A 17,839-nucleotide genomic window follows, 5' to 3' on the forward strand; every position below is an offset into this window, starting at 1 on the left:
CGCACACCACTACCCCTGGCCCAGCTGAGCGTCCCACGGTATGGCAGCCGAGGAGCGAGGAGAGGCGGGGCCGGCGGCCACGTGCTATCCGGAAGGGCTTGCGCGTGCTCCCCAAGACGCCGCCGGAAGTGTCGACGAGCCGCCCTGGCGTCCTCGAGTCCTTCCGCGGGTGAGAGGTGGTATGTGCGAGTCCACTGTGATCCTGTTCCAGGGCTCACCTTAGTTCCTGTGTCCTGGTTTTCCCACCCTGGTATTGCTGCAGGATGGGGTTGTGAAAACGATCTCAAAGATTAGGACTTAATAGTGAGAATAGGGCTTTCTCAAGTGGTGCGTTGGTAAAGAATCCTCCTGCCAATGCAGAAGACGCGGGTTCGATTCTGGGTCGGGAAGATTTCCCTGGAGAAGGAAATGGCAACCCACTCCAGTGTTCTTGCGTGGGGAATCCCATGGACAGAGGGGCATGGTGGGCTACAGTCCATGGGGTTGCAAAGAGTCAGCCATGACTGAGCACGCTAAGGCGTGTGCACACATGTACACACACACACACACACACACACACACACACACACAGAATTTAGAAGTTTGGGTATTTTTATTTTTCACAAACCTGTTAGAGAACCAGTGGTAAGTTAATTTTCAATCTCTTATGTTTGGTTTCATATTCTAAAATTTCCTTCCCTCGCTTCCCCTTCCTCCCTCGTTATATTTTACAGATGTAACTTTTAAAAAAGATAATTATAGATTCACAGGAAGTTTCAATGATAAAACAGAGTGGGCTCTTGTACCCTTCATCTACTCTACCGAATATGTTACATCATATTAATGATAGCACAATATCAGAACCAGGAAATTGACACTGGTATAAAATAGTTACATAGCTCTGACTGAGAGACATTTTGAAAGTGTTACAGTGTGTTATAGCACATATTTCATAAATATAGCATTAAAATGTTGACAAGGATTAATTGACACATTCACAGATTCACAATGACACTGAAACTAACAGGGTGACTTTGGGCAAGTATATTTCAGGTCATTAAAATAGTTTTTTAGTGATGATGAAAATAGTTTTCTGATGTGTAAAACAAGGATAACAATACTTACTTCATAAGGTTGTTATGAAGAGAAAATGAAATAATGTGTTACTGCCTGTAGGCAGTGCCTAACACAGATAGTTCAGATAGTTCTTTGTGACCCTATGGAATGCAACATGCTGGGCTTCCCTGTCCATCACCAACTCCTGGAGCTTCCTCAAACTCACATCCATCAAGTCAGTGATGCCATCCAACCATCTTATCCTCTGTGCCCCCCTTCTCCTCCTACCTTCAATCTTTCCCAGCATCAGGGTCTTTTCCAATGAGTCAGTTCTTTTACTCAGGTGGCCAAAGTACTGGAGCTTCAGCTTCAGCATCAGTCCTTCCAATGCATATTGAGGACTGATTTCCTTTAGGATTGACTGGTTTGATCTCCTTGTAAGGACTGTAGTCCAAAGAACTTTCAAGAGTCTTCTCCAACACAACAGTTCAAAAGCATCAGTTCTTTATAGTCTTTTTTTATAGTCCAACTCTCATATCCATACATGACTACTGGAAAAACCATAGCTTTGACTAAATAGAATTTGTTGGCAAAGTAATGTCTCTGCTTTTTAATATGCTGTCTAGGATGGTCATAGCTTTTCTTCCAAGGAGTAAGCGTCTTTTAATTTCATGGCCGCAATCACCATCTGCAGTGATTTTGGAGCCCAAGAAAATAAAGTCTGTCACTGTTTCCATTTATTCCCCATCTATTTGCCATTAAGTGATGGGACCAGATGCCATGATCTTAGTTTTCTGAATGTTGAGTTTTGAGTCAACTTTTTCACTCTCCTGTTTCACTTTCATCAAGAGGCTCTTTAGTTCTTCTTCACTTTGTGCCTTAAGGGTGGTGTCATCTGCATATCTGTGGTTATTGATATTTCTCCTGGCAATCTTAATTCCAGCTTGTGCTTCATCCAACCTGGCATTTCTCATGATGTACTCTGCATATAAGTTATATAAGCAGGGTGACAACCTTGATGTACTCCTTTTCCTATTTGGAACCAGTCTGTCATTTCATGTCCAGTTCTAACTGTTGCTTCTTGACCTGCATACAGATTTTTCAGGATGCAGGTAAGGTGGTCTGGTATTCCCATCTCTTTCAGAATTTTTCACAGTTAGCAAAAACAAAACCAGGAGCTGACTGTGGCTCAGATCATGAACTCCTTATTGCCAAATTCAGACTTAAATTGAAGAAAGTAGGGAGAAACCACTAGACCATTCAGGTATGACCTAAATCAAATCCCTTACAATGATACAGTAGAAGTAACAAATAGACTCAAGGGTTTAGATCTGATAGAATGACTGAAGAACTATGGATGGAGGTTTGTGACATTTTACAGGAGGCAGTGATGAAGACCATCCCCAGGAAAAAGAAATGCAAAAAGGCAAAATGGTTGTCTGACGAGGCCTTAAAAATAGCTGAGAAAAGAAGAGAAGCTGAAGGCAAAGGAGAAAAGGAAAGATATACCCATTTGAATGCAGAGTTCCAAAGAATAGCAAGGAGAGATAAGAAAGCCTTCCTCAGTGATCAATGCAAAGAAATAGAGGAGAACAATAGAATGGGAAAGACTAGAGATCTCTTCAAGAGAATTAGAGATACCAAGGAAACATTTCATGCAAAGATGGGCTCAATAAACGACAGAAATGGTATGGACCTAACAGAAGCAGAAGATATTAACAAGAGGTGGCAAGAATACACAGAATAACTATACAAAAAAAGATCTTCATGACCTAGATAACCATTATGGTGTGATCACTCACCTAGAACCAGACATCCTGGAATGTGAAGTCAAGTGGGCCTTAGGAAGCATCACTATGAACAAAGCTAGTGGAGGTGATGGAATTCTAGTTGAGCTATTTCAAATCCTAAAAGATGATGCTGTGAAAGTGCTGCCCTCAATATGCCAACAAATTTGGAAAACTCAGCCATGGTCACAGGACTGGAAAATGCCAGTTTTCATTCCAGTCCCAAAGAATGGTAATGCACAGAATGTTCAAACTGCCACACAATTGCACTCATCTCATGCTAGCAAAGTAATGCTTAACATCCTCCAAGCTAGGCTTCAACAGTATGTGAACCATGAACTTCCAGATGATCAAGCTGGATTTAGAAAAGGCAGAGGAACCAGAGATCAAATTGCCAACATCTGTTAAATCATCAAAAAAGCAAGAGAGTTCCAGAAAAACATCTACTTCTGCTTTATTGACTACACCAAAGCCTCTGTCTGTGTGAATCACAACAAAGTGTGGAAAATTCTTAGAGATGGGAATACCAGACTACCTTACCTAACACATACAAGCACTTGAAAAATGATAACCATTGTTATTAATCATTGAGTTAAGTAAAAAGTTAAAGTTATTCTGTAAGAGAAAATTAGGAAGTGTAAAATGTAGCATGAACCCATTTATATATTTTTTAAATGTACATGTGTATATACATATTAAATATATTTATTAATATGTATGTAAATATACATATTAAATGTATGTATTTAAATATGTACATATTTAAATGTACACATGTAAATACATATGTATATATGTATTTCTAAATCTACAGAAGAAAGAGTGAAAGAACATACACCAAGTCAACTAAATGGTTTTCTTTGCAAAAGGCCAAGGATTGGAAGGAGACTGGGGAGACATGGTAAGAAAAGAGAAGATACTGTTCCAAACTTTATATGTATTATTTTAAATTTTTTACAGCAAACATAATTTATACTTAAATAATAAAAGCAACATTAAACTTTCTAGTTTAATGCCTAGAGACTTCCAACAATGACATCTTGATGGTCTGAGCCAAATATCTTATTGAACAATCAGAAATATTGGACAAAATATTTAAAAAATATATGCATGCTTGCTAACTCCACCTAGGGTTTGTGGTGCCAGGATCAGAAGAGAAGGAAAACTCATAGAGAGTAAGTCTAGCATCTTCCTCTTAAGGTATCTGCCTATTCCTAGATGAGAAGCAAAGGATACCTTTGATAAACAAAAATTGGATTTCAAAGTCTGTCAGAGTACAGAGGTCACGAAAAACACCTAGGCTTTTGTTAGGATTCAGAGAGCCACAACCCGAAGTAAGAGTGAAACAAAAATAGACCTGTTCTCATAGGGACTAATACCAAGCTTTGAATCATCTCAGTCCTATTGTAATAAAGCAATGTTTCTCAAACTGTGGTTTAGAGATCTTGGAGGTACCCCAAAAACTTTCAAGGGATTCACAATGTCAAGCCTATAGTGATAACACTGAAACAGTATTTGTCCCACAACATTGTAAATCAATTATACTCCAATAAAAAAATTTTTAAAAACTGTATTTGCCCTTTCACTGTATGGATATTTACATTGACAGTGTAAAGAAATGGGTAAAACTGCTAGAGTTTTAGAATAAATCAAGGCAGTAGTACAAAGTTGTACTAGTAAATATTATATTCTTTACCAGTAGGCACCTGTGGGAAGAAATGCCAAATTCATTTTAGAATGTTATTAAATAAGCACTTAATTATGAATTTTATTAGATCTTCTCTCTTGAGTACCTGTTGTTTTAATATTCAGAATGACGTAAGGGGCAGTAAACATAAAACACCTCTCCTGCCTTCAAATTAAGATGTTAGCTTGAGAAAAAGCATTTTTTAAATATTTGAGTTGCTTGCTGAACCACCCCCTTTCTTATGGGACATCATTTATTCTTGAAAGAATGATTGACATACTGTGGTTTTTCAGAGTTAGATATTTGGGCAAACATTTCTTGAGTGACATTAACCTGTCATTTCAAAAGAACAGCATACAGGGAATTACCTGGTGGTCCTGTGGTTAGAGGGCTTCCCAGGTGGCTCAGTGATAAAGAATCTACCTGCCAGTGCAGGGGATGCAGGAGACTCAGGTTCGTCCCTGGGTCGGGAAGGAAATGGCAACCCGCTCCAGTATTCTTGCTTGGAAAATCCCATGGACAGTGGAGCCTGGTGGGCTACAGTCCACGGGGTAGCAAAGAATCAGACACAGCTGATCAACTGAGCAGGTACGCATGCCAGTGTTTAGGATTCTGTGCTTTCCCTGCGTAGGGCAGGTTCAGTCCCTGGTTGGGGAACTAAGATCCTTCACCTCCCAGTGCAAGTCCAAAACAACCCCCCCCCCCAAAACCAGATAATGTGTGTTTCAAAAGATAAAATTCAAGCATTTAAGCAAAAATTAGAATTTTTGGAAGACTTGCATACGTCACCATGAACTGGACAACTTCCCCATAAATTAAAACTTTGCTCTGTATTCTACAATAACCCATTTAGGAAAAAAATTGAAGAATAGAAAAATGTATATGTAAAATTATTTTTAAATTAAAATCTTAAATGGCAAAAAAATTAAACTTTTACTGATGAGACTATTGGCAATGAAAAAGTCTAATTTTTTATGTAGTACTGCATTTGGAATTTATACATAATTCAGTGAACCAGTGACCAAAGCAAGATACACAGTTATGCATAAATAAAAGACTACATAGACCAATGGATTTTAATGTAATAGAGTTGGAGTAATAACAAACTTGCCTTCAAAATCACTGCAGATGGTGACTGCAGCCATGAAATAAAAAATGCTTGCTTGGAAGAAATGCTATGACCAACTTAGTGTATTAAAAAGCAGAGACATTACTTTGCCAACAAAGGTCTGTACAGTCAAAGCTACGGTTTTTCCAGTAGTCATGTATGGATGTGAGATTTGGACCATAAAGAAGGCTGAGTGCAGAAGAACTGATGCTTTCGAATGGTGGTGCTGGAGAACTCTAGAGAGTCCCTTGGACTGCAAGGAGATCACACCAGTCAATCCTAAAGGAAATCAACCCTGAATATTCATTGGAGGGACTGATGCTGAAGCTCCAATACTTTGGCCACCTGATGCAAAGAGCTGACTCATTGGAAAAGACCCTGATGCTGAGAAAGATTGAAGGCAGGAGAAGGGGACGACAGAGGATGAGATGGTTGGATGGAGAGCATCACTGACTCAATGCACTTAAGTCTGAGCAAGCTCTGGGAGAAGGTGAAAGACAGGGAAGCCTGGTGTGCTGCAGTCTATGAGGTCACTAAGAGTCAGACACAACTGAGTGACTAAACAACAAAAACAAGAGTAATAAAAATTCACTGGTAAGAATCTATAAGTTTCAACCAGCTTTAAGAAACTATCACAGTAAAGCTGCATCATGTACAGGCTGCTCCTACATCATTGTTTTAAGTGTCTTCAAATTTTTTGTCCATTTTTGTTGTGTTGTTTGCGTTTTTACTGAGCTGTAAGGGTTCTTTAAATCTTCTAGATACAAGTTCTCTGTTTTCATATATTTCCACCTGTAGTATTGCTTGCATTTTTACTTTCTTATAATCCTTTGAAGAGAATTGAAGAGACTTTTAAATTTGATTGAAATCCACTTTATCAATCTTTCTTGGATGCTTCTTGCTTTTTGTTATACCTAAGAAATATTTAACTCAAGGTCATGAAGATTTTCTCCAATTTTTTGTTTCAGAATTCTATAGTTTTACTTTCTACATTAGGTCTACAGTATATTTCAAGTTAATTTTTGTGCCTATGTGAGGAAAGGGTCAAAGTTCATTTTTTAAAACATGAATTGTTGCAAAACAGTTTTTCCTCCACTGAATTATCTTGGCATCTGTATTAGTTTTCCTATGGCTGCTGTAATAAATTACCACAAATCTGGTGGCTTAATAGAAATTTATTCTCTCACAATTCTGGAGGCCAGAAGGCTGAAACTATATCGTCTATGCTGCTGCTGCTAAGTCACATCAGTCGTGTCCGACTCTTCACGACCCCATGGACTGTAGCCTACCAGGCCCCTCCATCCATGGGATTTCCCAGGCAAGAGTACCGGAGTGGGGTGCCATTGCCTGCTCCATAGTGCCTATAGGACTGTGCTAGAATATTTTCTTCAAAAGAAAATATACAATAAATGCTATTAGGTTAGCTTAGTATGTAATTAGGACAGTAGTTTGTAACATATTGAATAACATCCATTATTTTAGTGCACACTGCATGATTCAACCATAAATGTTAGATAGGGAAATTTCCTATAGGTGCATGAACAAATTATCCCCAACTTAGTAGCTTAAAACAACACAAATTTATTACTTTACAGTTTTAGAGGTCAGATACCCAAAATGGGCTTCACTGGGCTATAATTAAGTGAAAGTGAAGTAGCTCAGTCTTGTTGACTCTTTGCGACCCCGAGGAATGTAGCCTACCAGGCTCCTCCGTCCATGGGATTCTCCAGGCAAGGATACTGGAGTGGGTTGCCATTTCCTTCTCCAGGGACCTTCCCGACCCAGGTCTCCTGCATTGTAGGCATACGCTTTACCGTCTGAGCCACCAGGGAAGCCCTATAATTGAGTGTTAGTATGGTTCTACTTCTTCTGGAAGCTCTTGGGGAGAATCTCCTTCCTTGCCTTTTCAGCATCTAGAGGCCACCCACATTCCTTGGCTCATGAACCACTTCTCTCTTCAAAGCCAGCAATGACAAGTCTTCCTCAAGTTGCCATCTCTCTGATAATGACTTTTCAACCTCACTGTTCTCCATTTAGGGAAATTTGTGATTACACTGGGCTGACTCAAATAAGGGCATCCCTGGTAGCTCAGCTGGTAAAGAATCTGCTTGCAGTGCAGGAGATCTGATTCAATCCCTGATTTGGGAAGATCCCCTGGAGAAGGGAAAGGCTACCCACTCCAGTATTCTGGTCTGGAGAATTCCATGGACTATATAGTCCACGGGGTTGCAAAGAGATAGACAAATGGAGCGACTTTAACTTTCACCCAAATAATCCGGGTTCATCTTTGTATTTTAAGGTCAGCTGATTAATCACCTCAATTCTAACTGGAACCTTAATACCATGTTTTCATGTAAGTTATCATATTCACAAGTTCTGAGGATTGGGAAGTAGTCATCTTTGTGAGGATGAAATTACAGTGCCTATCGCATCCGTTCATAGGGAACTTAGTTAATGATTCATAGGGAAATTAGTATGTCATCATCCTGTCTATAAATTGTGAAATAGTTCAAGGACAGTTATTATATTCTTTTACTAAAGGTAAAGTAACTGGACATCATTTTCAAGGACAGGAAACATGTTCAACAGGAAAAAAATGTGATCTCTAAGTTATAAAATATCTTAAGAGGACGCTGCACTGTCAAGTATTTTGAACCATTTCTAGTCTTGAAGTATGTATTTCTCTCCTTATTAGATTATTAAGTACAAATCTTATCCTTATTTAGTAATTACAATATCACATTTTTTTGCATATTTTACCGGTTAAGATTGACATCTTAAATAATCACTCAGCACGATGGCTGTGCATAATAAACACTAACTAAATAATTAAACATCTTATTATTTTTAATAGTCTTTTAGATAGGGTGGCAAAATGTGAATGAGATAAAGAGTGTTCTGTCCAGTATCATGCCATAAGTGGAAGAACTGGGATCTCCAAACTTGTGCATTCATCACAGTGAGTTAGTTACAGTTGCACAGCTTCCCACAGAAACTAGTTTTTTGAAGCAACGCTTTCTTATAACATTTAGCTCCCAAATATAATTGATTCAGCTTCTCCTTAATTCATTCAATATTTGATAGCATTAGAAGAAATGGAAATGTGCCAGAGAGGTTAAGTTATAGTCTACTCTGAATGAAATCTTCTGGAGTATTGAAAATAAAGTCTTTTACGAAGGATTGGGAAAGGTGATTTGTTCTTGCCTAGAATAATGATTTTATATATAGATGTCTGCTGTTCTCCTTATAGTCTTGAAATCTGTGGAAGCCACAACTCAAAATGACTCATCAAATGCCATGGTGACAGTGAGCAGAAATATTTTGAAAGATATTACCTGAGGGGTTTTGCTCTGAGCCCAATTATAAGCAGACAGGCTTGGTCTGTGCCTTCCCAATGTATTATATAAATTGATGGCAGCACAGGGGCATAAAATACCAGCTAATTTGGTAGTACAGAGAGTCTACTAATTATAAAACAGTAAGTACTAAAGAAACGCTTGTATGAAAGTAAAGCTATCTCAATTATCTGAAAATTCATGATGTATTTTTTGTGGATTAAGATAATTTTAATGCCATGATTTTATAGTTTTATTAAACATTGAACATATTCCTATAGCACTTGATTCAGTCAGTTCAGTTAAATTCATTTAAGGAATACAAATTCATGTAAAACAAATAGAGAATTTAAGCATATTTGAAAATCAAGCACAGATAATTTCCTCATTATTATTTTTGAAAAGTGTACCTACATTCATTATTAGTGTGAATAATAAAGACCAGTTGTTCATGTGGATGTTTTTACTTATTCTGAGCTATTGTAGATTCTCAAAAACCTTTCACCTCTTTGTTATGGGGCTGAATTCCTTTTTCAGATGTCTCAATCCAAGAGCAGTTTAAATAAATGGGACAGATTTTTCTAGTTGGGGAGACGGCTGCCTGCGTAGCTCGTTTTTAAGCTCCAAGTCATTTCTCAAACTTGGGCCAACTACCCATTCTCTGTTTTCTCCTTATCTAAATTCTGGGGACTCTATTCTTTTCCCTTCCAGTCCTGCTATCACTCTGTAGTTACCTTGGGATTCCTCTCTCTTAACTAATGGTGAAATGAGACTAGATGCTTCTAATCTTTTCCCTAACTCAGGGATTTTATAGGTACAAAGACTCCAAAATTCCCAGAGAGTTCCTCCAGGCTACAGTCTTCCTTACCACTTGCTGAACTTTCTACTTGTCCAGATCAAGCTGACTGATTGGATTTATAACGAAAGCTTAGGTAAGATTGTTGTTGGTGTCTGTTTGCTAAGTTGCGTCCCACTCTTGCAACCCTGTGGACTGTAGCCCGCCTTGCTCCTCTGTCCATGGGATTTCCCAGGCAAGAATACTGGAGTGGGTTGTCATTTCCTTCTCCAGGGGATCTTCCCAACCCAGGGATAGAACCGGCATTTATTATGACTAACTTGCATCGCCTGGCAGATTGGTTACCACTAGCGCTGCCTGGGAAGCCCAGGAGTAAGATGAAAGTGAAAGTGAAGTCGCTCAGTCCTGTCCGACTCTTTCCGACATCATGGACTGTAGCCTACCAGGATTCTCCGTCCATGGGATTTTAGGGCTCCTTTAAAAAGGTGAATTCTTCACGGAGATCATTTGTATCTTTGGATGAACCATTACACCAGTGCTTGCCCTTTGATTTCATGGGATGGACACATAGAAAATACTGGTATCTTTTTGGCATATACGCGTGCTTGCTCAGTGGTGTCCAAGTTTGCAACCCCTGGGACAATAGACCACCAGGCTCCTCTGTCCATGGAATTTTGCAGGCAAGAATACTGGAGTGGGTAGCCATTTCCTACTCCAGGAATCTTCTTGACCCAGGGATCGAAGCCATGTCTCTGGTGTCTCTTGCATTGGCAGGCAGATTCTTTTCCACTGGGCCACCTGGGAAGCCTTTGGTGTCAGAGAAAACTGTGGTTATCCATGTCTAGAAGTAGTGGGTGTCCTAGGCCCTGCCCTGCTACTTTGAAGGAATAAACTACTTGAGCAGAGCTGTTATCTCTTTCCTTACCTACAGCTGGGAAGCTGTACTTTAGACAAAAGCGTTACCTATCTCTGGGTACTTCCTTGGCACTTTTTTTTCCTGGACTATAGGAATTCAGACAGTGTTGCTACTGGTTCATGTCATTCTTCTACAATTTCCATGCTATCTCCCTAGCAGATAGAAATGGAGCAGTAAAAAGTTTCATTTCTCCTACTGAGATATTCTCAACTACTAAGGCACATTTGTGTAAACATCAACACACCACCATGGAAGCCAGGCTTTTAGACAAGACTTAGTTTCTGTTCTGAATTCAATAGGTTTTCCAAATTGATGTGTTTGCACTATGTCCAAGTTTAGCAGTGTATTTTTGTCAACGCTGAGGGTAGTGAAAGACAATTCCTGAAAGAAACTACTATTTGCAGAATTACAAAACATCTTACTTTTATCCTGAGGATGGCTTGAGTCTCTTCATCCTTTAGGTCTCAGGTTAAATATAACCAAGGGGACTTCGCATCACAACCAGTCTCTCTCAGTCTCAGTCCCCAGTTAGCTTGTCTTCCTAAGTACTTTACATATGTACATATTTGTTTGTCTCTGGTTTCTGAGCCCTGTCAGAGTTTAAGTTCCTTGAGAACAGGTACTCGTCCATCTTGTTCACAGCTGTATCCCAGGTGCCTAGCACATAAAAAGGACCCAAATTTGCTGAATGAGTGAAACTCATGGCTTTTTTTGTGTGTGTGAAGAGCATTTATTTGAAACATATATTTTAAAATAAGGAAATTTTCCTTTTTCCCCCCCCGGCTTATTTTATATATAAACCGAGGGATTGATTTTTGAGCCTCATTAATGTTGGATGACATTTTTATATAAACTTTTCCTTCGTGTTACATGAAAGTCTAATTTTACTGTGTATTAACAAAGCCTGCACAACATATTACGGAACTTTGCCCATGTCCCTTCCACAATTTGAAAACTTTTGGCTTTTTCCCTCACACTGATTAGCTTGGGCCTAATGTACAAGCCACTAAATACATAATTGCAAAAGAAAAGCGCGAAGGTGCCCTATTTCAAAACCTAATTCCGAAGATGCGAGTCAGATGAAACCGACCCACATTTCCGCCAAGGGTTTATCCTAAGAGACGAACTCTGGCCGCTCCAGCCAAGTTGGCCGACTGCCCCTGAAGTACACGACACAGCCTTCGTTTCCCGATTTTGGGTCGCGCTTTACTTTCTAATTGTTCGGGAGTGCTGTGTCTGCGCACGAGACCGTGGGTTCGGAGGTGCGCACTTCGGAGGCGTAGCCGAGCGATTCAAACCAGCGAATCGGCGCTCCCCTCGTCCGGCCACCCCTGCCCCGTCTCGGCAGATGCTCCACGGGTGCGCACGAAACTCCCGGATCCTGACCTTCCTCCTCCCCTGGCCGGGTACCCGCAGAGCTCGGGGCGGCCACTTCTACCCAGGAGGGGGTGAGGAGGAAGTTGGCAAAACTGCTCGAGCTCTAGAGCGGAGCGCCGAAACGCCGCGAGGGACACTCGGGCGCGCGGAGAGGGAGGCAAGCGGCCCCGCGCGAAGGGGCGGGCCGGCTCGGGCGCTCGCATTTCCTGTGACAGGGGCTGCCCTACCGCTCCCTCTCCCGCGGGCGGCGGGACCATTTCCTGAATCGCTGAAGCGGAGGGAGGGCTGGGGCGCGGCCCTACCACGAGCTCAGAGGGCCGGGGGTGGCGAGGAAGGACAGGCGGAGGAACCGGAGGGTGACCGAGAACAGGGACGTTCTGCCGGGGCCGCGGCTCCCAGGTACCGCGCAGAAACCGGACTAGTTCGGGCCAGAGCTCCTCCCGCAGGCGGGGCCGGCCGGCTGCCCGTCGGGCGCCGGAGCATCCCCCCTCCGCGCGAGCCCGACGTGGTTCGGCCCGAGAGGCCGGCGTCTCTCCCCCAGTTTGCCGTTCACCCGGAGCGCTCGGGACTTGCCCGTAGTGGTGACGGCGGCAACATGTCCGTGGCGTTCGCGGCCCCGAGGCAACGCGGCAAGGGGGAGATTACTCCCGCCGCGATTCAGAAGGTGAAGCCGCGCGGCGTCGGGGATGCCAGGCCTGGCCCGCGTTGAGGAGGAACCCGGGGGTCTGGCTCGGGCCGGGCTTCTCGGCCGCGCCGGGGGCGGAGGCGGGCCTGCTGGGCGGGCGGGCGGCTGTGGGAACCCGAGCCGCGGGGCTGCTCCCTAGTGGGTGGCGGAAGGGGGCGACCTGCTCCCGTCGCGGAGTCCTGCGCGCCCCCTCGGGCTCCTTCCTACGGGCACAAAAGCCCGAGTGACCGCCGCCCGATTTCTCTGGGGATGGGGCGGCGTTCGCGCGACGGGGCGCTTGCGCCCGGCGGCGGCGGCGGCCGCGCGGGGCAGGGCTGTTTTCCGAGGCCCGCGCCCCCCGCGGCCCGCGCGTAGCTCCGGAGTTACTTTGGCGTCGCCCCGCCCCGCGCGGTGCGGCGGCCGCTCCGGGTCGACCCCACCTCGGGGCCCGGGGGTGGGCCTAGGAGAAGTAGGAGCGCTGCTCGCTCTCGGCGCTTGGCTGCAAACTCCGGCCGAGTTGGGGAGCTCTCAGCAGAACTTGGGGGATGCTGCGGGGTAACTCGGCCGAGGCTCCGAGGCGGACGAGGGAGCACCCTCTAGACTTCAGGATTCTCGCGCAGCCCCTTCTCCCCTCCGGATCCACCCCGACCCATTTACAGCTGCAGCGCCAAGAGTAGGCGCCGAGGCTGCGGTGGTGAGCATGGTCCCTGCCTGCCTTCAGGGAGCTTAGGGTCGAGTGGTGGAGACAGTCTGAGCCTCGTGATCCGTTTCAGAAGACGTGATACACACGCGGGGAGCTGCGCGGTGGCCGCGGTTACTTGCCAGTTGGGAACACAAAGGTTTCTTTATTGTTTTCTGCCCCTTGTTGTCTTTGAGCACGGCAGCATTCTGAATTTGAGTGAACCAGAGTTTGAAAAGTTACTTGCTAAATTTTGCAATTTACCCTAAATAGTTTTGTTTTATGCACCGGAACAAAGATGAAAATGGAAAAAAGTCAACTTTTAAAACCACTCAAGACACCATCATATGCCTAGTAGTTTATGTTAATAGGCTTCTGTTGACTCTCAGGCTCTTTACAGTGTGGCGTTTGACATTTGCCCAACTGTTGCTTTATTTATGAAGAGACAGGCTTGGCATTGCCTGAAAACGCAGCGTGCTGGGCGAAGTCTGCGGCCTGGCAAACAGCTCCGAGTACGCATACACAAAACGTGTTTCTGGAAGGCTTCACTTTGTGGACTGTAGAAAAGTTCTGAGTTTGTATTTCTTATAAAGAGTTCTTACCTACATCTTAAGATAATTTATCGTGGGTGACTAACTCAAGAGATGCTGATCAGTTAAAGTGTTCATCCTCAGCTCAGGAGAGAAAAAGGATCCACATTAAGTGCCTGATTGTATAGTGTGAGGGAATGACGTTAAGATACGAGACAAACCCGGACGTTCTAATGGTGAAGATTGTTAAGCCATTGAATCTACTGAGAAGATAGGTTGTGAAATCGTTAGGTTGGACAGTGTATTAAAACACATTCTAAAGACAAATTTTTTGGCAACTGATGAGTGGATATAAGAAGAAAACTGCATTTGTTTTTTTTGAAAGGCATATTAATATTTTTTTCCACCTAGTAAAGACTGATTCATATGCAGAAAAGAAGTCACACTTTTAAATGGATCTTCATGTTTAATTAAAAGAATTACATTAACTAAATTAGTGAGAAAGAGTGGTTATGGTATTATACTTAAAACTTTCCTGAAATCCTGAAAGGGTGGGGACAGTTTGAGGAGGAACATCTACTCCTGTCCCTTGATAAATCTGAGCCTTTGACATCTTGAGTGGTTTGCTCAGGATAGCAAAACTGACAGTAAAACTGACTTTTTATTTATTTTTGTTTTCTTTCTTTTTTTCAAAACTGACTTTTTAATTGCTACATCAGTGCTTTTTCCTCAGTACCACTCTGCTTAGATGAATTATTTAATCCTTAAAGCCAATTTTGCTTTGAAAAATTTTCATAGTATGATAAATATATGATTGTTTTTAAACTTTTGGGACAATTATAAGGTTGGCTCATAGGGTCTGTGGTTAATATTACAGTACTTACCTAGAAATTACTGGAATTAATGATTGCATATTTGGAAAATCACAAAACCATGCTGCATAAAACTTGGAAAAGACCCTGATGCTGGGAAAGATTGAGGGCAGCAGGAGAACGAGGTGACAGAGGAAGAGATGGTTGGCTAGAATCGTGGACTCAATGGGCACAAGTTTGAGCAAGCTCTGGGAGAGGGTGAAGGACAGGGAAGCTTGGTGTGCTGCAGTCCATGGGGTCTCAAAGAGTCAGACATGACTTAGTGACTGAACAACAACATAAAACTTGGAAGCTAACCAGCTATCTCCTTAAGCCTCCTGTGCTGAAGTTTTCATCAGTTTACTTCATTCTGGATTAGGACAGATTAGCTTCCACTGCAGGAGGCACAGGTTCAATCCCTGATTGGGAACTAAGATCCCGCAAGCTGGGCGGCAGTGGTTGAAAAAAAAAATTAAAAGTTGTTGATTAAACATAATATCCCAAAGATATAAAATAAGATCTTTTGTGCAGATCTATATTGTAGGTATAAAAAAGACTTGTGGATTCAGTTCCTGAATAGATAAACTTTTCTAGAAATCTGAATTTTTTATTTTACTTGATGCATGAGATTTACAATAAACTTTTTTTACTTTTATTTCAGATGCTGGATGAAAATAACCATCTAATTCAGTGCATAATGGACTATCAGAATAAAGGAAAGACCTCAGAGTGTTCTCAGTAAGATTGATATGAAAGTTGTTTTTTGGTATTTCTTTTTCTGTATTGGTTAGTTTTTTACTTTTCTTTCTTTTTAAGAATAGCTTTATTGAGATATAATTCACATACCATATAATTTACCTGTTTTAAAGTGTACAATTCAGTGGATTTTAGTATATTCATAGAGTTGTACTACTATCGCTTTGATCAATTTTAGAACATTTTCAACAATCCAGAAAGAAACCCTATCATTAGCAGTCACTCCCCACTCTCACCTCCTAATCCACACCCGCTGATAACCACTAATTTGCTTTCTGTCTATGTAGATTTGCTTATTGTGGACACTTCATACAAATGAATTCACTCAGTACGTGATCTTTTTTGACTGCGTTGTTTAGCATCGTGTTTTCAGGATTCATCCATGTTGAAGCTTATATCAATATTTCCTTCCTTTTTATTGCTAAATAATCTTCCATGGCTGTACCACATTTTATTTGTCTATCAGTGATGAACATTTGGATTGTTTCCTGGTCTTGACTATGATGAGTGATGCTGTGCACATTCGTGTGCAATTTTTTGTGTGACTTGATTTTTGTAAAAGAAAAATTTGTTACTTGGGCTGGAGGATATATGTTTTTTCCTTATACTTCTTATCCTGTGTTATAAATGACTTCAAATTTCTGTAGTCTGATTTTTGGAACATTAGATCTTCGCGTTCATAGTTACATGCATATTCTGTTGACTCTTGAATAGCATAGGTTTAAACTACACAAGCACTTACATGGATTTTTTTTTCAGTGTAGATGTACTGCAGTGCTATATGGTCTGCAGTTGGTTGAATACATGGATGCGAAGCCATGAGATACGGAGGGCTAACTGTAAGGTTATACTTGGATTTTCAACTGCAGGTGGCTCCGTGTCTTCATCCCTTTTGCGCAAAGGTCGACTGAATGTGGTTGAGAATGTCAAGTTTGTATCTAATAAATAGAGAATTGATTATCACTCATAAGAACTGAACTTCTTATTTTAAAGTAATGATGTTTCGAAGTGAACAGTACCCTATATCTAGTAGGATCTGATAAAGTGGAACAAATTGAATATTTTATCAAAAATCTTTATAACAGCACTGTCAGCAGAAATATATTGCAAGCCACATAAGTCATTCTACACTTGCTTTTGTGTGTGTGTGTGAGTCGCTCAGTCGTGTCTGACTCTTTGCGACCCCATGGAATGTACCCCACAGGCTCCTCTGTCCAAGGGATTCTCCAGGCAAAAATACGGGTAGATAGCTATTCCCTTCTCCAGGGGATCTTCCTGACCCAGGGATTAACCTGGGTCTCTTGCATTGCAGGCAGATTCTTTACCATCAGCCATCGGTAGGCACGTTATACAAGTAGAAAGAAACAGGTGAAATTAATTTTAATAATACCTTACTTAACTCATTGTTTCTAAAATATCACTTCAATATATAACCAGTATAAAAATACTAATCAGTTAATTTATGTTCTTTTGTTTCATACCAAGTCTTTGAAACCCACTGTGCATCCGATTCTACTGACATCATTTTGTATTAGCCTCAAGTTCAGTGTGTCTAGTGGCTACTGTATTGGACAACTCAGTTCCAAGTACTTTTCTCCCACCGTTGTTTTGGTATTCATCTATTTCCTGGAGATCTCACTGTTCTGCTCTCAGGAAGATGTTTTTCAGCAACCCTGGCTCTGCATGGCTTTCATGCTGTGCTGGTCTCTCGGCTATTATCTGATTAACCCTTTTCCTAATTTTGAGTCCTTCTTCATGACTTCTCCATGACTTATTCCCCTGTGCTTAAAATTATTTTTGAATTAAAATCATAAAGCATAAAAGTTTGTAGAGATGAAACTTTGTAAAAAATTATATTTATTTTAATTGGAAAGTAATTATTTTACAGCATTGTGGTGTTTTTTGCCATACATCAATATGAATTGGCCATAGGCATACACTTCTTATTTCTCACTCTTATCTCTATTCTCCATAGAGGTAACTACTTACAGTGGTTTAGTTCTGTCTTTCCAAACATTTTTCTGTGCATTTACAAATATGTGCTCATATTTATATAAACACATTTAGACGTTTTTAGTAGGTTAGAGTTTTATAAAAGGAATGGCTGGGTCAAAAACTATGCTGAATCTCCAAATTACTCGATTGTGTTGTATTGGTTTGCCTTCCTCCAGCTAGGTTTCAGAGACCTAGTTTTCAACCATGTCTGCCAGCAGTGGATAGTGGCCATCTTAAAATTTTTTTTTACATATATTGGTGAAGAGTGGTATCTCGTCCTAAAACTTTTTATTTTAAAATAATTTCACTCTTACAAAAAACAT

General features: G+C 41.4%; 1 protein-coding gene across 6 annotated transcripts in view; it reads left to right on the forward strand.

Annotated features, from left to right (window-relative positions):
* Positions 1 to 12,077: 12,077 nt before the first annotated feature.
* SS18 (SS18 subunit of BAF chromatin remodeling complex) overlaps positions 12,078 to 17,839 on the forward strand; it is a 70,027-nt gene continuing 64,265 nt past the window's right edge. For 2 of the 6 annotated variants that reach the window (XM_065932417.1, XM_065932419.1), the window contains exons 1-2: positions 12,557 to 12,705; positions 15,427 to 15,503. In XM_065932417.1, coding sequence (XP_065788489.1) covers positions 12,637 to 12,705; positions 15,427 to 15,503 — 146 coding nt within the window. In that variant the 5' untranslated portion in view covers positions 12,557 to 12,636. Of the gene's footprint in view, positions 12,199 to 12,326; positions 12,441 to 12,556; positions 12,706 to 15,426; positions 15,504 to 17,839 lie in introns of those variants that run through there. The other 4 variants (XM_065932415.1, XM_065932416.1, XM_065932418.1 and 1 more) reach the window with 4 other exon arrangements.

Source organism: Muntiacus reevesi, chromosome 4 (genome assembly GCF_963930625.1).
Source record: "Muntiacus reevesi chromosome 4, mMunRee1.1, whole genome shotgun sequence".
Lineage (NCBI taxonomy): Eukaryota > Metazoa > Chordata > Mammalia > Artiodactyla > Cervidae > Muntiacus > Muntiacus reevesi.